At 40.7% G+C, this 21366-nt stretch overlaps 1 protein-coding gene across 3 annotated transcripts in view; it reads left to right on the top strand.

Moving 5' to 3' along the window:
• Positions 1-348: 348 nt before the first annotated feature.
• LOC124802535 (vacuolar protein sorting-associated protein 35) overlaps positions 349-21366 on the top strand; it is a 92886-nt gene continuing 71868 nt past the window's right edge. Inside the window, exons 1-6 of one of the 3 annotated variants that reach the window (XM_047263391.1) lie at positions 507-819; positions 927-963; positions 4480-4681; positions 7098-7221; positions 15612-15810; positions 16039-16233. In XM_047263391.1, coding sequence (XP_047119347.1) covers positions 955-963; positions 4480-4681; positions 7098-7221; positions 15612-15810; positions 16039-16233 — 729 coding nt within the window. In that variant the 5' untranslated portion in view covers positions 507-819; positions 927-954. Of the gene's footprint in view, positions 483-506; positions 820-858; positions 964-4479; positions 4682-7097; positions 7222-15611; positions 15811-16038; positions 16234-21366 lie in introns of those variants that run through there. The other 2 variants (XM_047263390.1, XM_047263389.1) reach the window with 2 other exon arrangements.

A 21366-nucleotide genomic window follows, 5' to 3' on the forward strand; every position in this document is an offset into this window, starting at 1 on the left:
TGTTCTACATCCTGGCGACAAACTCATGTCGAGCATCCACGGATCTAAAAAATAACTATAAATAAAATCTCATCTGCTCTTGAATTAAATTCTTAACATTATATAGAACGACCAGCAAAGTCTATATCGGTGTTTTTCATTTTAACGTATAACAACATGCAACAAAGAGATTTGTGTTACTAATATACGGTACGAAATATTTTAGGTTAAAAATACTTACCTTTGTACAGCTATTTATGTCAATTAGAAACCGTATGTTGTTCGAATTACGCGCGTCTATTTCGAGGCGGAGTCATTTCAGCTTCTATCGTACACACTTATCAGATTTACCAATCATAAGGAAGTAAGATGATAAAGGTTAATTACAATGATATGTTCTTATACGATGCTACATTTGAGTAACAGATATTTGACATAGAAATGTACATTTGAGTTCGTCTTCCATGTTACGTCAATTGCGTGGTGTTGATGGGAGGAAAATGGTAGGTGTAACTCTGCTAGTGCAGCAGGTCTGCATGTTTGTTGCTATTTGACAACAGTTCGCTTGTGATCTTAGCGTACAGTAGATTTATAGTGCACAACAGTTTCTGCACATCGAACGTTCGTGGTGCATTTCATTTGATGTTTAGTATTATTTATGTCATCTAGGTTATGTTCCCGAGTTTGGCGATAGAGAAAATTGTTTTACTATTCCTTCACACAGAACAGCTAGTTTTCCCGTTTTACCGATTTAAATAGAGTTTTAGTATTGCCTCGTAGGCCGAGACGGTCGCTCTAGTGTTATGTGTGTCACCGGTACTGGACGTCTCTTCTTTCAAGGTTGTAAACGAAAAAAAAGAAACAAATGCATATCATTTATCACGTGCTGTTATACAATTTAGTACATTATTTTTGGTAGTGTTATTGATGATTTTGTCACCTTTCAGAAACCAGAACACAAAGTTAAAACCAGATATGTTCAAGGTGCGTACAAAGGACACTGGAAATCATATTCATGCTTTGAACCGTACATTAAGTTGTAGAACAAGTAACTTGAATGACATTTGAATATCTTGCAGAACCAAAATTGTCAACAAAGTAATTATTGTAGTAGCTGGAAAATATTTAAAATCACTCCAGTAGGCTTTTTAATGTTACTGTCAACAACTTCTCTTCCCCTCCCTCTCGTATATAAGGCGTCCTCATATGAATGTTTAGAATAATAAAAACTGTAGTATCAGCAGAATTGACGTTTCATAATGTGTGCCAAAACAAAATGATATGGAATATGTCATTGACTATTTCTGCAGTTCACTGTTGATATAGCTGCAATGATTAATTGTGGATAATTAAGATTTCAAAGCAGCAGTTGATTCTCAATATTCAGTGATGTTGAGATGTTATCAAGTGCTTTTTGTCACAGGAATAAATAAGGATAAGTTTTTAATGGAAAGTTTTAGGAGTCCATGTGGGAATAAACCCTATTTTGTGTAAATAAATCTATTACCATCAGACCTACATAGACCTTGGGCAATACAACAGTTCATCACGACCCAAACTATGTATTATCTATCAGACATCAATAACTTTTACAACATTTACAAGTAAATGCAGAAGTATTACATACTCATATAAAAAATTTCAAGAGCAGGTGAATGAAGGGGTGTTCTCAGGATACAAAAGATTTCTGTTTTTTTTTTTTTCCCCCCACACATAGGTGATGTCTGGTTAAGAGCTTGTTGGCTACTCAATTACCATCCTCCCATTGGCTACCTCCAACTGCAAACTATGATGCAGCTGTTCTTTAGGACAAATACAGACTTCAAGAAGATAGCAGGAGCGAGAAGAAACAGGTTTTGGATTGCCTAACTGGTCAGCAGGAAAAGTTCATCTCCAGCACTAATTATGTTGAGTATCAATGAACAAAATAGAAGAGCATTGTACCATACACTTTAGATAGGCCTAGGCATTTGCCGAGTGGAGTTGTGAGGGATGCAAAAGACGTGCTGTGGTTAGACAGCTGTCTTAGGAAACTGCTACAAAAGCAAAGAGACCTTCACTGAAAACTCAAACATAGCCAGAGTCTCACAGACAAACAAAACCAGAATTAATATAAGGATGGCCATGTGTGAAGAGTTCACCAAATTTGAAAGTAAAATTCTCTGTGACAGAAAACCCTAAGAATTTTGTTTATTTGTTAAATGACTAAATGGATTGAATCCATCTATTCAGGCCTCTGTGACCATGATGGAATTGAAATGCAAGACAATACAAAAAAGGTTGAAATACTAAACATTTTTTCAGCACTGTTTCACAGAGGAAGATCATGCTATAGCGACTCCTTTAAACAAATGACAAAATGGCTGCTATCAAAATAAGTGACAACTGCTTAGAAAATCAACTGAAATAGCTCAACAGGAAAGGCCACTGGACCTGATGGGATACCAGTATGATTCTGCATAAGATATGCAAAATAATTTGTCTCAGAGGAGTGAAGTGTTCCTGATGATTAGAAAAAAAAGCACAGGTCATTTCCGTTTTCAAGAAGGTTCGCAGATGTACAAAATTGTAGGTCTGTATCACGTGACATTGGTCAGTGTTAGAATTTTGGAACATGTTTTGTGTTTGCGTATTATGGCATTTCTGGAGGCCAAAGGAACCACAATGGGTTCCAAAATCAACAATCGCATGAACTTCAGCTTGCTCTGTTCAATCTTAATACCCAGTAATCAGTAGATACAGGTTCCCAATTAGATTTCATGTACCTTGATTTATCGAATGCCTTCAATACACTTGCACATGGTGCCTAATGAACAAAATACAAGGTTATGGGAATATCTGCCCAGTTGTGTGACTGGATTGAACAGTTTCTAGCAACCATTACCCAGCATGTCATTCTGAATGGAGATATGTCTTCAGAAGTAAAGGTAGCTTTGGGTATGCTCCAGGGGCGTCATAGTGGACCATTCCTTTTCACAACATGCATGAGATCTAGTAGATAATGTCAGAAGTTCCATGAAGCTTTCCGCAGATGAGGCTGTTACATACAGAGTAGACACAGTGCTAGAAAATTGTTTTAAAATGCAGGAAGATCTGCAGGGAGTGACAGTTGACCCCCAACGTAAAGCAAATGTAATGTATTGCATATATGTAGGCAGAAAGATGCAATTTTATTTATGATTACAAAATTAAAGAACAATCACTAGAAGCAGTTACTTCCATAAAATATGTAGGAGTAGATGCCTACAGATTTGGTGTGGAACGATTACATAAAAATAATCACAAATTAATTGTAAGAATCCTCATGGAGTATAGCCCGTCAACAGGGGAAGTAGCTTACAAAACATTCGCTCTACAAATACTTGAATATTGCTTGTCAGTATTTTATCCGATAGAACTGATAGAGGGAAATTCAAAGAAGAACAGCACATTTTGTTACAGGTTCTTTTAGTAAATACAAAAGCATCATAGAGCTGAATCAACTAACACCAGTCCCAGAAGCTGCAAGAGAGGCATTCTGCATCACAGTGTGGTTTATTGTTAAAAGTTCTAAGCATGTATGTTCGTAGAAGAGTCAAAAGCTATATTCCTTCCTCCTATGCATATCTTATGAAAAGGCTATGAAGGTAAAATTAGAGGGATTCGACCTCACACACAGGCTTACTGGCAATCATTCTTCCGCAAATTGTCAGAGACTGCAACAGGAAATGGAGGAAGTGCTGTGGTACACAAAGTACCCTTTGCCACACACTGCGAGGTAGCTTGTGGATCGTAGATAAAGATACACAGATTGTGAATACCACACAGTAAACTTTTACCTATCTTGTACTCCACCCTTGCTCCCTCATTGGAACTACTGCTGCCCCTGCCCCTCCCTCCTCCCCCCCCCCCCCCTCCTTCCCTCCTCCCCTCCTCCCAACATCCTTCCTGACGACCTTCAAGTGTGCCTCTGCGTTCAGCTTTGTGGCATACCCAGCTTTTTGTGGATAACATGTCTAAACTGCATACAGATTCAGCATGAAATCCTGGCAGCATATGGTCCAAATACAATGTCATGTCCAGTTATAGTGTAATTATACCAACAGTTTGACCAAGGATACACAGATAAGGCTAATGCTAACTGAGAAGGAATGAGGATATTGCCCCATACAATTTCCATATTTTCAGCAAGCTGAAGGAACATCTGGGATGAATGATTTTGCAGTGATGAGGACATTCACACAGCAGCTCACGAATGTCTTCGTGACCAAGGAGTGGATTTCTAGTGTCGAAGAATTGAGTGATTGGTAGAACATTCCAACTGATGTTTAAAGAAACTTGGTGACTTGAAAAACGGTGTATGGCTTTGAAGTGTAGTGCAGAATTCAGTAAAATTTACTTGGCATAGTGTAATAATCTGTAACTCACTTTTTGAAGTCACCTCATAGAAATATGTTGTTTATATATCAATGTTCCGCGTGTTGTGATGCATTGCCCCCATCTGTTATCTCCTTGTTGCAGCCAACCAGCCCAGTGCAGCTTTCTCCTGTGGAGGAGCAGGAGAAGCTGCTGGATGAGGCCCTTGGTGTGGTCAAGGTGCAGGCCTTCCAGATGAAGCGCTGCCTAGATAAGAACAAGCTCATGGATGGGCTAAAGCATGCATCCACTATGCTCGGTGAACTGAGAACGTCGTTGCTGTCACCTAAGAGCTATTATGAACTTTGTATCCTTTACTTATATTATATATCTATACTGTAGTGTGTGTTCAGTATTGTAATGCCAGAATATCAATTACTATGTGAACTTCACTCTAGCCTTCTCTTATTATGTAGAAAAATCAGAGAAGCCAAGTTTATTGTGTGTGGATGTTACAAGAGTTTTTCCTTGGGCAAATAACCTGTGTGCCTCCCTTGGGCCAATATTAATTTCTACACACATTACAAACTTTAGCTTAGCTCTACACTCCCAAGCATGCCTCGCCTGTTTGCTGCCCTCACCCGTCTCTTAAGCCTTGAATGTATACAAAGGTTGCCCAAAAGAAACTGAACTTATTTTTTTGTTATTAACTTATTTATTCACATTTGGAGCATAAACCATCAATCCCTTCAAAGTACTCTCCACTTCCAATAATACATGTGTCTAATCTTTTATTCCATGTTTTAAAATATTGTTTACATTCATCTTTTGTGATGCTTGTCAGGGTCTCCATCGTTCCTTTCTTCACCTCAGCAACATCGTCAAATAACTTTACTTCCATGTCTCTCTTTGTTCAAGGACACAAAGAAAAAACTGCAAGGTCTGGTGAGTATGGGTGGGGGGAGGAACAGGGGTCATACCATTTTTGGTCAAGAATGTCATGTAGATATGGCTGTGTGAGCAGGGGCATTGTGATGGAAAAACCAGTCGCCCAACTGCCACAAATAAAGGTGCTTCCGCTGCACACTGTTGCACAGTCTTTTCAAAACTTCCATGTAGAGAGAGCCTGGTTTACTGTATGATCCTGCGGAACAAACTCTGAATGGATGACTCCTCAGATTGAAAAAATAAATCAGTATTGCTTAATGTTAGGTTTCACCTGACACTCTTTCTAGGGGTGAGGTGAACTTCTTCCACCGACTTTATTGTTGCTTTGATTCAGGATTGTAAGTATAGCAGCAAGTTTCATGACCTGTTATAATTTTTGAAAAAATGTTTGGATGATTTCAGGCCTCTTCTTTCAAAGCATAGCATGCTTTCATGCAACTCTGTTTTTGTTCAGCAGTCACAGCTTGAATTAAACAGCCGTCCTTTTTGTTCCTGAATATTCTTTTGCAATTCGCTGCACTAAACTCAGTCATTCCCAACAGCTCCACAATTTCTTCAGTGGTCCATTGTCAACCTCTGTTGATGATTGCATGAATGTTTTCAACATTTTCATGTGTTTGGGCAGGGCAAGGACGACCATAATGAGGTTTGTCATCAGTTAACATTTCACTATTTTTTAAATGGGAAAACCACTCAGACACTTGAGTTTTTCCCATAGCATCGTCATTGTATGCCACTTTTAACGTTTCAAGAGTTTCTGTTCCATTTTTTTCCAAAGCAGAAAACAGAATTTCACCACCTGATGCTGTTTACCAAAATCAGCTATTGCAAAAATGACAATTGCACAAAAAACTTGCCGCTATAAACTCTGCCAAAACTAGTCCTGACCTACTTGCGTACAGACTCTTGAATGTTCACTCTGCAAAATGTGGTATTACAGAAGCTCTTCCCACCATAGAATTAGTTCAGTTTCTTCTGGGTACCCCCACATAATGTGCTGATGTTGGATATTTCTCTGTTTAAATAGTTCGGCTTTCCTGATGTTATCATGTTTTAGTTATTTATAAAGGAAAGAACATAAAATAAGCATCTTGGCCTATGCTGCAAATAAGTCTGCTACAGAAACTTTTAACTTGTATTTGCACATGTTGGCTTTGCCAACTCATAACCAGTTTGTTACTTTCCAATTTAACCACCAAGTGAGACACCACAGTGGTAAGACAGTGGACTCCAATCTGGGAGAGGTTCAAATCTCTGCCTGGACACCCAGATTTATGTTTTTCTTTGTTTCTCGAAATGACTAATGCTGTAATGGTGGCACTGAAAGGACTCGACCAATTTCCTTCTCCTCCTACACCAATCCAACCTTTGCTTCATACTAGTGGTCTTATCATATAAACTCATTTTCACAGTTGATGTGCAGTATATAGCTCATAAAATGCGCTAATTTGTCTAGTTATGCAATAAAAACTTTTCTGAATTTATCTTCTGTTTTTTTATAACAAAAATTCCATTAACTAATGGAGCTAACGTGTCCTGGTTACACCGTAGATCAATCTGTTACCACAGCCTGTAGTTCATAGTCACATTACATGCCTTCACACATGTTCACAACCAAAGGGATATGCTCCAAGCTAATGTAGATTTTGGGCCATGCTACAGATTAGTCTGTTACCAGGGAGGGGAAACTGCCAGCATGCTCTGACAGGAGAATTCCATTTCAGGTTCATGTGGGTCTGTTAGGTGTTGAGCCCTGCCCTAGCAAGCGCTTTTGACTTGTTACAGCTGTTTATGCAGGTAGTTCATTTGTACACACCTTGACAACGAATGTGTAGATATGTCAATCACAGATGAATTACGTCACCTAGAGCTCTACCTCCTGGATGAGTTTCAAAAGGGTCGAAAAGTTGCAGATCTCTATGAACTGGTGCAGTATGCAGGCAATATTGTTCCTAGGTTGTAAGTATCTATTTGTAATACTTTTTTCAACTACCTCTAACAATTGTTTTTAATGGTGGGCGAAAAAAAGAGCTGGTAATGGTGAAATTTGTTTTCCTCAAATCAGTAGTAGTTTTAAAAGTTGGACATAACGACCACAGACATGTTTCATGTGATTAAGATTAAGTTTGTTTTTCTGTAGCAGTAGTGAAATGTTTACACTGGAGACGAGGGAGGAGAGGAACAGGTTGAAAATTAGGTTTTGCAGTTTAAATTTTGATAATCTAATCGTTAAACAGTTTCCTATTGCAACATTTCATGACTTTCCAATTTGTTGTCTGAATGAGGATTTTTGTTATGGACATGGCATTCTTTTGTCCCTTTTTTGTTTGCTGTATACGGGAAACAAGTGTTGCTATAATTCTTCAAGAATATTTAGATACATAGTGAACTTACATTTATAAATAGCATGGAGTAATACCAAAGCAATATGTTTAATGTCAGACATAATCATTATACTTTATATTTGCTGATTAAATGAACCTGTGTCACTGTTTGCTGCTAATAAAGACATTGAGTATGTACGCGCTGTGACAACGAGTCTGACAAGTTGTCTACCAAGTTACCACTTACTTTGTTGCACTAACTTTGTAAAATTTCTTATTCCACCATCACTAATACTGAATTTTCATTATGCTTCCAGCTCCCCTATTATTGACTAAATCTTGCAATGGACTTAAATATGTTAATAACTTGTGACTTTCCTCCTGGCATGCCTGTAACTTAAAGCTGATTTGATTTGATCAGGAGATCTAAAACAGCTTAGGTCTAACCCACCACTGCCCGCACCGAAACTAGGTTTATTGTGTGGTATCGCTCCCTGTATATCTAGTGAAGCCAACCAGTGCCCTTAAATAGTGCAAGGAGACCCTCTAGCAGTTTTTGTTAGACACAGTTTCTTCAGGTCTAGTTGTCCCGAAGATTCTGTATCTTTTACTCTCCAATGCCATGCATTCAAAGATTAGGTGTGATGCAGTTTCTTCACCCTCATCACAGATCCTACATTTAGAGTCCTCTTCCATTATACCCAAGTGAGTAGGTGTTTTTTGAAGTTCCCATGGCCGGTCATCAGTCCAGTCATGAGTTTGATCTCTTTCCTGTTCAATCCCAGGATTACAGAGCTTCTTTTAAAACGTGGCTTGGGCATCATTACCTTACCATGTTTTTGTTTATGGACCTTGGTCCAATATGCTACGTGCTGTTTCCTAAGCCAGTTCCGTAGTTCTAATTTGATCATAGCCTTGGTGATTGTCAAGACAGGTTCCGGTCCAATAAATGGAGTTGTTGCCCCCATACTGGCCAATCTATTGGCTTAATCATTGCCACAGATCCCTGAGTGGCCAGGGACCCACACTAGGTACACCCTATTGCTTCTCCCTAGCTCCACCAGAGCCCTGTGGCAATCTGCAACAATCTTAGAGCTTGTTGCAGGAGCTGCCAATGATTTCAGGGCTGCCTGGCTGTCTGAATAGATGTAGATGCTATGATCATTGTAGCACCTACTCCTACTCCTCCACACATGCCCTGATTGCAGTAATTTCAGCTTGGAATACAGAGGCCAGTTTCCCTAGAGAGATGCTGCTCTCCAGTCTTGGCTGAACCCCGTAAAACCCTGCCCCAACCCCTTGATCTGTTTTCAACACATCGGTGAACCAAACGATGTCCCCTGTACAGTGTCGAACTGTTTTCTCCCACTGCTCCCTACTTCCAATTATTATATTGTAAGGCTTGTCAAAGCAGTTAAGAGCTATTATATAATCAGCGGGCATTTCCCCACCCATACCTATATTTACCTCACTCACTATGTTAGTGTGTGATTCTGGATATCCAAATGAGACCCAGTTTTGGCCAGTTTTAAGTCTGTATGCCCCAGCTGCTGCCTCCATCTTAACCCAAAGGTGAAGTGGAGGCATGTCCAGCATGGCTTCCATTCCAGAGGTTGGTGTGCTGCTAATTCCGCCTTTTATGGCTAAGCAGGCCAATCTCTGCACCTTAGCAAGCTCTTTAGCAGCAACCTGCTGTTCTAGCTTCTTCCACCACACTACGGCCTCATAGGATATCTTAGCTCTAACCACTGTGGTGTATATCCAGTGCATACCCCTGGGGCTTAAGCCCCAGTTTTTGCCACAAGCCCTCCTAGTACCCACTAAAGTGCTTTTTGCCTTGGAGCAGATACTCTTAATATGAGGGGTCCAAGTTAGCTTCTCATCCAAGGTTACCCCTAGATATTTCAGAGTTTCATCGAAGAGCTTTAGATTCCAACTTGCACGCTGAATACGTCTCTTCGTAAATGGCACCACGACAGTCTTCTTACGATTAACTCTCAGATCCTGTTTAATGCACCATTTTTGCACAATGTCCAACCCTCCTTGTGCCATATTCCTAACTGTGTCAGTGAATTTGCCAAGTATTACCATGACAAGGTCATCTGCGTATCCTTGGCAGAAGCACTGTCTGGAATTTAGTTCCTCAGTGAATTCGTTCACCACTAGATTCCACAATAGAGGGGACAAAACTCCTCCTTGTGGGCAGCCTCTAGTGGTCTTAATACCATCTTTTCATTCAACATGGTAGCCTCTACCTTCCTTCCACTAAGCATGGCTCTGGTCCACCTCCATATAGTGGTCCCCAGATCATGCACCTCTGCTGCCCTTACCATGGAATCGAAGGTCGTGTTGCGAAAGACCTCCCCTCTATCTCCAGGAAGATGCAGAGGGCTATTTCTTGGAAGTGAAGTGCTTTTTCCACCTTCCCGACGAGTTGGTGGAGAGCTGTTTCACATGATTTACCTGGTTGGTATGCATGTTGGTTCAGGTGTAGAGGGACCCTACATAGCCTCCTCTCCCCAACATATACATTAACCAGTTTTTCCAGTGATTTGAGAATGGAGGAGGACAGACTGATTGGTCTCATATCCTTGGCCTTGATATGATCAATTCTCCCTGGCTTTGGAATGAAGACAACCTTCACTGCCCTCCAAACATTGGGAATGATTCCTACTGCTAAGCTAAATAGCCTGCATAGGATTCTTACAAACTTTCCTCCTGCCTGTTGCAGGAGAGCTGGAATGTTCCCACTGCCCACTGGATTTTGTTGAAGTTCACACACTCCTTGGCCGATTCCCAGTCCTCTCTTCGAATGTGTGAGAACTGTTGTCTCTCTGGGGTCACATACTGGTCTGTGTTAGCCGGCAGAGCATATTGAGGAAAGTGAGTTTTGAGGAGCAATTCCAGTGTCTCATGTGCTGTCTCTCCATCCTCCTTCCTCAACGTACCTCCTGGGTTAGTTGGTACTCTAGTGAGAATCTTGTGAAGTCTGGCTTGTGCAGCCGTGCCTTCCACTTCCTCACAGAATGCCTTCCAGGATCCCTCCTTTGCTTGTCTTATTGCAAGGTTGTACCTGACAATGGCCTCACGATATTTAGCCCATTGTACTTTGCGTCTCGCAATATTAAACAGTCTCTGTACCTGTTTTCTTTGCGTTTCCAATTTGTTATTCCACCAAGGAACATTCCTATTTGTGCACTTCCTGGTGATTGTGCAGTTATCCTGATATGAGGCCACTGTGGCAGAGGTAACAGCCTCATTACTTCCTTAAATTCTATTGGCTTCCTTATCGTGGTTTTAATTTCCGATAAGCCTAAGTCAAGGTCTCTCCTGTATGTCTCCCAGTCTGTTTTCCTGGGATTTCTATAAGTCATGGTCTGTCTGATTCCCATTTCAACCTTGAATTTAATGTACATGTGGTCCGATGAGGATGGCTCCAACACCACATGCCATTGTTTGGCATAGCTACCCATCGTCATGGAACCAAATGTTATGTCACTTACTTCTTCCCTTCTGCTATTCCTAAATGTAGATTCATTGCCTCTATTCAGGACCTCTAACTTAATAGCTTTCCATCGGTTCAGTCCCCGATGTTTGGGTATCTGAGGTCTCAATGTGCCCCTCAGTTTCTTTTTCCGTAATCGTGTCCATGTCGGTCCCACGAGATTTGGGGATCTAGAAGGTCCACACCACGAGTACCCCACGCGGAGTAAGCCTAATTACTCAGGGAGGTCACACGGTATCCCTGAGGCTCCGTTTGCGACACATCTTCCTATGTGCCACGCACCCCTCGGCACGGGTCGCATAACACCTTGGGTTGGGTCAGGGAATAGGGTAGGACTAGGAGTGGATAGGGAAGAAGGGATGTTGTGGGACACTCTTCGTCTGATCCATCGGCTGAGGCCTTTCCGGCAGTAGGTCCTCTACTTTCGGCATAGACCTCAGCATCCCGCGGATATGCAAGCCTCTCCACCCGCATGGACAGTGCTTCGTCAAGGTGGTGTCTCCCAGAGAGGAACTCAAAGCTAATGGTGTGCTTAGGGTGACAGTTCTTCTGTAAAGGCCTCTTCCTAGTAGCTAGTTTTTCAATCAGTATAGAAATGTTACTTCTGGCCTCTCATTTGCACTGCTGTTCCTAAGCCTATCCAGAGCTTCCCCAGTTATGACAGAAGAGCTCATTCAAGAAAAGTCTTTGATAACTTCTCTTACACACACCCAGTCATAATTTTATATAACTTTGTGAGCAGCACATTTGGACATTCATGTAATTTATTCTGGTAGATCTGTTTTAGAGAGAGTCTTAAATAGGAAGTTATGAGATTTTGTGACAGGAAATAACAATGAGATATAGATGGCTAAGTGGAAGAATCTGAGTTACTTGCATTTTCAAATGTCTTAATAAGAGATAGTATTGTGTTAATTGACATTTAAAAAGAAAAGAGGTCACATTTACAGCCCAGCTTTAGGAATGTGTCAACAATTGTGACTATATCTGATGTATTTTTTGCAGTAGAGAGTATTAATAAAAGCTGCTATCATTTGGAATCTTTTTTATGATTTTATTATTGTGTACTATAATAATTACACCGTTAAGGAACTAGGGAAAAATCTTGCTGTTGGTTTCAGTCGTATGTAATCAAAATGGAGCAGAAAGGTCTGTTTCATTATAGTGTGACAGGCAGCGAGTTTATATTGATTTCAGCCCTGTAAATTTCTATTCTTTATTCACATTTTTCATTTACACAGGGTTTGTCTTAAAGTAATATATCACTCCCCCCCCCCCCCCCCCCCCTCCAGATGTGTTAAACAACTTCAAATTCTTTGAAGTGTGGTGTGATTCTTCTGCAGCAAAATATTTTTGCCAGCATGATTTCCATGTGTTGTAAGCTTTCTGGAACTCCTCAACTGGGGTGTGCTCAGAGTAGCTTACACGTTATATACCAACTTGAGAGGCTTTCTTTTGATATTCCTTTTCAGCCAACAAAAAAAAAGTCTGTCGGGGACAGGTTGGGTCTGTAGGGCTGCTGTAGCATGATTGTCACATTAATCCTGGTCAAGTAGGCTTTGCTTGAGTCTTCTTTAAGCATTCCAAACTTTCCTGCAGTGCCTTGTTGAGCTTCTCGTTAAGCTTTATTGCATGATTATTAAGTCATCTCCTATCATCATGAGCTGCACTAAAAATGTTTTATTTGCCAAAACCAGTTTTTGGATTTATAACCCATCATCAGTTGCATATTATGCACTTGTCTAGCAGTCTACACAAACTGTGTACAATGTTATAGGGCATATTTCAGATCCTGTTGAATTAACTGACAAGCATGTCACTGGTATAGAAGTGCATAATATGCCACTGACGATGCGTTATAAACCTGAAAACTAGTTTTTATATAAAACATTTCTAGTGCAGTTCATGTGGTGTGTAGAAGATATATTGTAATAAATATCTGAAAGCTGTGGAGCACCAAGAATTCAAGATTTTTATCGCCTAGAAGAGCTCTGAAGTTTTCTACATCGTGAGTTGATGTGACCACTCCATGGAGGCTGACAGAAGAAGCATGGAGGCAATTAAGTGACCTACTGCTGGAAAGCTAAGGGTCGCCCCAACCCCCATCTCACGCTCCCCAACCAGTCTGACTGCTCTGTAGCATATAGTGGAATCACAAAAAGAAAAAAAAAAGAAAAACATTGCTTTCTGGACACACCCTGAATATGGTTTCACATCTCTTTTTGCGAATACATGTGTGGCAAGTGTGGGGCCCCGAGTCATTGCAGTATTTTACCTCTTCCTGTGTGACAGTATTATTCTCTGATTATTTTTTTCCCCTTCAACTTAACCTCCACAGGATGCTCTGTTCGATGTCGACTCGGCCCTACCTCCAGTGCTTGCTTTCAGCTAGCTTTGCCATTTTGTTGAATCCTGTACCCCTTTCAGTTAATTTACAAATGGCTCCTCCATTACAAGGTTTGACCTCTTAGTAGTGTGGGCCACATGTGGGAGGTCACCCATGTCCAGGACGGTAACCAGTGGTCTGCATTTTTGGTGATCCACACTGTGGTAGTCTCATGATTACCAGGAAACACACCATCGGTGCCTGAGCTGATATGTCACTGTGAATTTGCAGGAGTGTGTGTTGTATGTTGTTTGGGACCTGGGACAATGACCTCCTTGTCAGGTGACCATTGCCTGGGTGGGGTGGCAATCTAGGGGGAAGGTTCGTGATCAAATTGGGTGGCACCATGGCAAATGAATCCCAGTAGAAAGTATTGAGCTAAACCCTGTTAGTGATCATATGGGCCCAGCAATATCATCAGATCAGTCAACTTACTTTAACATGGAAGAATATAAGCCCAGTACATCTCCTTAATTAGCTACAAATAGAGAGAAAAACAACTGTCAGCTCCACGTGGGAAAAATATATTAAAAACACAGATTCCATGACTTACCAAACGGGAAAGCGCTGGTAGATAGACACAATAAAAAACACATACACAAAATTTCGAGCTTTCATAACTCCCGGTTGCTTCGTCAGGGAAGAGGGAAGGAGAGGGAAAGACGAAAGGATGTGGGTTTTAAGGGAGAGGGTAAGGAGTCATTCCAATCCCGGGAGCGGAAAGTCTTACCTTAGGGGGAAAAAAGGACAGGTATACACTCGCACACACAAACGTATCCATCCACACATATACAGACACAAGTATATATATGTGTGGATGGATATGTGTGTGTGTGCGCGCGAGTGTATACGTTTTCCTAAGTCACAGACCGGGCGCTAATGATCGTAACAGTTTTGCACCCTAAAACCATAACAAAAAGAAACTCTGCCTCCCTCTTAAGGAATAGATTTCATACTGTGAGATCATAGAGTTGATCTCCCTGCTACACCCCCACTCCCTTTTACTGGGTGACTGTAATGCCACTAACAATTCATGGTGCAACTCTAAACTTGACCTTTAAATACTGAGTAATTTCTTCCCCACTCATTTCAGTTCGGAACTTCGATAATTTTTTAGCCATTGACCTCAAGGTCTGCAGCCCTAGTGTTTAAACTTTTTATATACCATTTTCCTCAAGAGGCCCATGAGACCAGTGCTGTGATGGACACAGGCAATCATGTTGGTTATTAAACACCACAGGATGACTCTTGAATAGTATGAGGCCACAGATGTTTTTCTGGAGGGCTCCAAAACTATGGAAATCAGACAGGGGCCGATTGGGAGTGTATGGAAGATGTGTAAGGACCTCCCACTGAAACTTCAGCAGTGTAGTCAAAACAACCTTGACGACATGTGGCCTGCCCTAATATTGTTTAGAGTGCACTGCAGAAGCTGAAAAGCTCTTACACATCCTCCATACAGTCTCAATCTCTCCCCATGCGACCGAGCGAGGTGCCGCAGTGGTTAGCACACTGGACTCGCATTCGGGAGGACGACGGTTCAATCCCGTCTCCAGCCATCCTGATTTAGGTTTTCCGTGATTTCCCTAAATCGTTTCAGGCAAATGCCGGGATGGTTCCTTTGAAAGGGCACGGCCGATTTCCTTCCCAATCCTTCCCTAACCCGAGCTTGCGCTCCGTCTCTAATGACCTCGTTGTCGACGGGACGTTAAACACTAACCACCACCACCATCTCCCCATGCGATTTCCAAATTTTTAGAGGCCTGAAAAGGTGAGCACCTGCATACAGTCTGGATTCTGTGGGCAACTACAAACATTTTTCCATGCAGACACTGATCATCTTGTCTCACAATTGGATAAACGTATTAACAGTTTTGGCAATTACTCTTGAAACAATAAATAGTTTACTTACTCTTTTTGTCTGTCTCATTTTCATTTGACTGTGTCGTAGATTATACAACATAGGTTTTTAGCAGCAATAGCATTGACATCAGTGTAGATATTTATCTGTCAAAGAAAGAATAGTTATAGTGATTGTATTATTTATTTACTGTAGTGTATAAAAGTTGTAACTGGCTTGCAGGTATAATATTATTGCCAGTGATGAAACCCTGAAATGGAAATACTGTTTCAGGTATCTGCTGATTACTGTAGGTCTTGTTTACATAAAGACTGGCACATGCCGCAAGCGTGATTTATTGCGTGATTTGGTGGAGATGTGCCGCGGGGTGCAGCATCCCCTACGTGGTCTCTTCCTTCGCAACTATCTTTTGCAGTGTACACGTAATGTGCTGCCCGATGTTGCAGACGTAGATGATGAAGCTGAGGGAACGGTAAGAGTGAGAACACACACACACACACACACACACACACACACACACACACACACACACACACACACACACACTCTTTCTCCTGACAGTTAAAGACTTATGTAAATAAATGTTTGTTTTCTGTGACTCTGTTGCTAATTAGCTCATTCTGAAGACAAGTAAATTTCTACTTCCTATTTATATGAACTGTGTAATATTTAGTGACATGAAATTGTGATGCATTTATAGGTGCGAGATTCAATTGATTTTGTATTAATGAACTTTGCTGAGATGAATAAACTGTGGGTGCGTATGCAACATCAAGGACATTCAAGGGATAGAGAGAGGCGAGAAAAGGAACGTGAGGAGTTAAGAATTTTGGTTGGGACAAACCTTGTGCGTCTTTCACAACTGGAGACAGTCAACCTTGATAAGTACCGCAAGGTAAGGCATCACTGTGAGAACATCTTATTAACAAAATTTATAAGAACTAGTTTATAATGCACAAAGTCCCAGAAAATATTTATAAATTATCAGGGTTGCCATAAAGTTTTACTCATCTGAAATCAGTCAATATGAAATGTGGTAATGCTTTAATCCTTTCCTACACATTCACCCTTAATTTCAATACATTTTTCCGAATGGTGGATGGCTTGGTGGAGACCTTGTTTATAGAAGTTTTGGTTTGGCCTGTTCAGGAAATGTTCCACCTAAAAAACCACCTGTCATGATTTTGAAAATGCCTGCCACTCAGTGGTTTCTTTATCTGACAAAAGAGGAAGTAGTCAAAAATTAAAAAAAACCTGAACCACTGAAACATGTCACTTCATAGTCACTACATATGCACCGTGGGTTGGCAGTATGGTTGACAAACAGATGAGAAACGTGAGGCACTGTGTCTTCTGAACCAATTACAGCCCAGCTACAGAATCTGGTTCTGGCATCAACACTACCATGTTGCCAGCTTCTGTGTAAACATTGTGCGTTAGTGTGCAACTGCCTGCTTCTATATAGTCGTGTTATGTTACCACTTCAACTACTGTTTGTTTATTACCATTTGTGGCATTAGTCATGCTTGGGAATTTCTATGAAGGATGCAGGAGTTTTACGAGCAAGAAAAAGAATATTTATTTTCAGGGCCGTGTATCAGTTGCTGCTGATAAAGGTTTAGAGCATACCTCAAAAACTCTAGGACTCAATCAAAGAACTAAAAAGTGTGAGCAGTCGCTTAAAATAATTAGCTGGACAGAAACTTTTGCTCAAAAAAGCTTGTGTTAGTGCGGCTTGTAGTATTTCCGTACATAAAATTGTTGGGAAGGGTATACATGCAGTTAGATGAAACCTGCGCCCAAGCTGGAGAAGCAGTTGATAAGTGCTGGATAGGTGATTCTCTGAATAGCAGTGGTCATCAGCTAATGCGAAGAGGAGCCACATAAGTTGTGGCCCATGCAGGTTCTTCAAATGGTTTTATGCGTGAAGCCCTTTTAGACTTTCGATCGAGAAAAACCTGTAACTACCAGGAAGATATGGACCATCCACTATTTCTCCAGTGTTTCTTAATGTTACAGCAATGGTTGTAATAGATAATGCACTTTATCATTCTGTGATATTAGACAAAACTCCAACAACTTGTGACAACAAGGAAACTATGCTGCCGTGGTTGCAGGCGAGAGACATTGCTGCCGACATGAACATGACAAAGCTGCTGTTATTTTCACTTGTAAAACAAAATAAGCCTGTGATATGTGTATATGAAATTGCAAGGAAAGGAGGTCATATTGTAATTCGTCTACCACCTTATCACTCCCATTTCAACCCAATTGAATTGGAGTGATGTTAAGACTTAAATTAGAAATAATAACAAGTCTATTACCATAACGGAAGTAGAAAGGCTATTACATCAGGTTTTGCTTCCGTAGGCACCACCTCATGGGCAAAAATGTAGACTTTGTTAGTAAACTTATTAGAAAAGCACAGACCATAGGTAGAATTCTGAATTAGAATGAACAGTTAATGATTTCTCTTGATGAATAACCACAATGGTAGTGTTGGTGCTGTTTCCAATGATAACTTTTGTTTATTTATTTACAACGTGCTCCATTACAGTATTTGTAAAACTAGGGGTGTGGGGGGAGGGGGGGGGGGGTGTACTACTGTTTTGTGTTCGATGATGATGTGAGGGAAGGGAGAGGGCGGAACCCTGTGCCTGCACATTGCCTCCTACCCCTCGCAAATAGCACAAGGGGGTCCACCATGCTGCACATCTCCATCCGACTGACAGATCACTATCAGCAGTGTCAGATGCTCTCACTTTGAGGCACACTGTGGAGAGGTTTGGTATTTAAACCAGGAAATTGGCAGGAAGTCTTTTGATCAGGAACTTCAGGCCACTGCCTCTCCTCCCCTTGCCAGCCAAATACTGGCAGTGAAAAATTCAGTTGGTGGTGGAAGAGAACCGGATGAGCCATTGACTTGGTAAACTGGTGAGTGTAAATGTATACAGAATTAAGTCTGTCTCTCTCTGCAACCAAGAATGCTGTACATCTTTTTCTTTATTTCATTCTACAATTGTGAATAGAGTAGTCTTTCGTATGCTTAGGTTTACATTGCTATACAACATTTCATGTGCAGCTATTATGGTTACAATTTGGAACGATGTCTCAGACATTGTTATTAACTTTGGGTGTTGTTTATTTCCTAGTTTTGTGTACTGTCAAATGCTTTCTCTGTAGTCGTTCTCTCCATTGTTGGAAAAATATTCTTTGTTGTCATTGTGTATACATACATTATGAAAATGAGGCTGATTATGAAAATGACAATTGTATACATACATTATTATGTGATGGCTTATATATATGTTGATTGTAACCTACATTTACAAAACATGCTTCAGAGCTGTCAGCCATGGGCATGTGCGGTGGCAGCTATTGCAATTTCGCGATCACAGTATAATCCACTACATGCGAGCTGTCAAATGATATATTTCAGCGGAACAGGTATAGGTGCCATGTCAAGAAAATAAAGGGTTGAGGCAAAAGCTTAGAGCCCAAATATGCAGCATATGTGACTGCCCTGCGCAGAATGAGGGGTGGGGTATTATCTTGGAGCAAAAACGCCCCTTGGACAGCTGCCTGTGACAAATCATCTTAACATCCTACGGAACCATGACAGTCCCAGGAAACGTTCAGCAACACCTTACCCAATTATGGTTGGGTCTTTGCCTCACATGCTTCTGCTGTTGGCTCTCTGCAGAGTCGTATTGACACCCCCAACATGTGCTTTAGTAATTAGGTAACTGCTGCCTAAGTTTGGCAGGTGTTTTGAGCAGGTCCGGACAGGTTTAGAACCAAGGGGGTAACGATCTTTGTTGTGTTCAAAATATTGTGCAAAATACTAATCTATGACTGATTTTCACTTTTCCCACTATCGCTTTAATGCAATAAGCCAATCTTGAAGTACCAGGACCATCATTGTGATTACTGGTTCATCATCATTCAGATTTAATTGACCATAATGGAAGCATCTGCATCACATAACCACTGTGTCATATGGTGAAGCATGATTTCTGTGCACTTCAGCCAACTCAGCGTGGACTTACTCTTTCATATGCAAAAAATGAATTATTGATTTATGTATTGATGCGCTGTATCATTTCGTTTTTGCCCCTCTAATGACGCCTGTGGTGTGGTGATTTTAATGTGTACCAAGGCTACAGACATGTACCTGTTAACAAACAAAAAATTAATAAAACAACTTTCATTTCTTAAGATAGTGGTTAAAAGTTTGCCTACCCTTCGTAATGTTTGCAAGGATTTGAGATTGTGTGCAAGATTGTTATGTCTCTAGTTTTGTGATATTTCAGGTAAGTGAATATTGCCTTTGCCTGAGCTTCTTCAGAGTGCAGTTATTGGTTTGTGTTTGTACATTTCAGCACACATTTCGTTACTTGGAGAACCTGTGAATTCTATCATGTGTACCAGCATTTCTTTGCTGAAAATTGGTGTTTTTTCCCCTGTGATTATCTGTACAGTTTGTTTATTCCTATAAAGGATTGCTGTGAGTAGTTACAGTGAAACTGTTGGTATGTTTACACAGCTTAGTTTCTCTTACTTATTTAGTACAAAACTACTATAAAATATTACCTCAAGTGAGTAACGGGGAAAATTAGGCTCTCGTGCATTGTGGGGTACAGCACAAACTTGTAGCTAGTGGTTTCATCAGAATGACTGTAACAGGTTGGCTAATGAGCGCCTTGTGGAGACATCTCCAATAGTTGAAACGTATTTAATAGTCATCACTGGTTTAGAAGCAAGAATACAGACTCTGTGCCTTTCAGGCATAAAGGAAGGTGATACAGTTGGATGCTGTGGGGAAAGTTTGGAAAGGAGTGCAAATGCAAATGTGAAAAGGTCCACTCGCAAGAGAATACATGGCGATACCTCTATGTGGAACATTAACAGTTTGTTTAGCAAGTTGCGAGAGTCCATTGGAGTAGAGCCTCCAAGAATTGAAACAGTAAGAATGCAGCAGATTTTAACATTATTAGGGAACATTATTCAAATCCAGATTTATTCCAGGAAACAAGTGGTGTGGAACAGGGCAGAGCATTGTCGCCTCTCCTCTTCATTGTGTTCTTAGATGATATAATGAATAAGGTTTCAGAAAAAAAAGAAAAAAAAAAACTGGAGAAAACAAGACTAAAGCAGTGTTTTGTGGATGATTTGATCTGAGAAAACTAGTGGTGGTGGTGGTGGTGGTGGTGGTGGTGGTGGTGGTTGTTGTTGTTGTTGTTGTTGTTGTTGTTGTTAAGTTTCAGGAACAGTTGGATACTTGGGAAGATACTGAGAGACAGTATGGAATGAAATTTAATATAAACAAAGTTAAGATCCTGATTACAGTGCGAAAGAAAGATAAACCAACTAGCAGAATAAGGATTGGAGATAAACAAACGTGTGATACAGGTCTATGGAAGAAATGAGAGAGAAATCAGTGAACATGGCAGACAGGCAGAAGCATTTCTGCAAAGTTTCAGGAGTCTGGTTTGGAACAAAAACATCCCACTAAAAAAGAAAGGAAGTAATACATAAAAGTTGCTACGACCCAACACTTGACCTACACATCTGAAAGATGATTAGTGAAGAGAGAGATCTAAGCAGATTGCAGGAATATGAAATGAGATTCCTTCGAAGTTGGAAAGGAGTAACAAGAAGAGAGAGGATGAGGAATGAAAGGGTAAGAGAAACCGTGAAAGAGGAACCTCTGCAGAGCAGGATAGAAACACCAAGGCCAAGATGGTATGGGCACTTATAGAGAATGGAAAACAAGAGGATTCCGAAGAAGATATATGAAATGGAGATGAAGCAAATGGCCAAGAGGAGGACCAAGGTTATAGATGACTGAAAGGTTTGGAGACTCTCATCAGTAATGTTCACTTAGTGCACTTATTCAGGCAGCATGTTCAGTCCCAAATTGACACAGCTGTAATGCAAGTTAGTATGGGGAATACAATGTTCTGAAGACTGTTGACAAACTGTATATTTTGTTGGTCACTGTTAGCTTAAACCCACACCAGCTTGT

This window comes from Schistocerca piceifrons, chromosome 6 (assembly GCF_021461385.2).
Source record: "Schistocerca piceifrons isolate TAMUIC-IGC-003096 chromosome 6, iqSchPice1.1, whole genome shotgun sequence".
In the NCBI taxonomy this organism is placed as follows: domain Eukaryota; kingdom Metazoa; phylum Arthropoda; class Insecta; order Orthoptera; family Acrididae; genus Schistocerca; species Schistocerca piceifrons.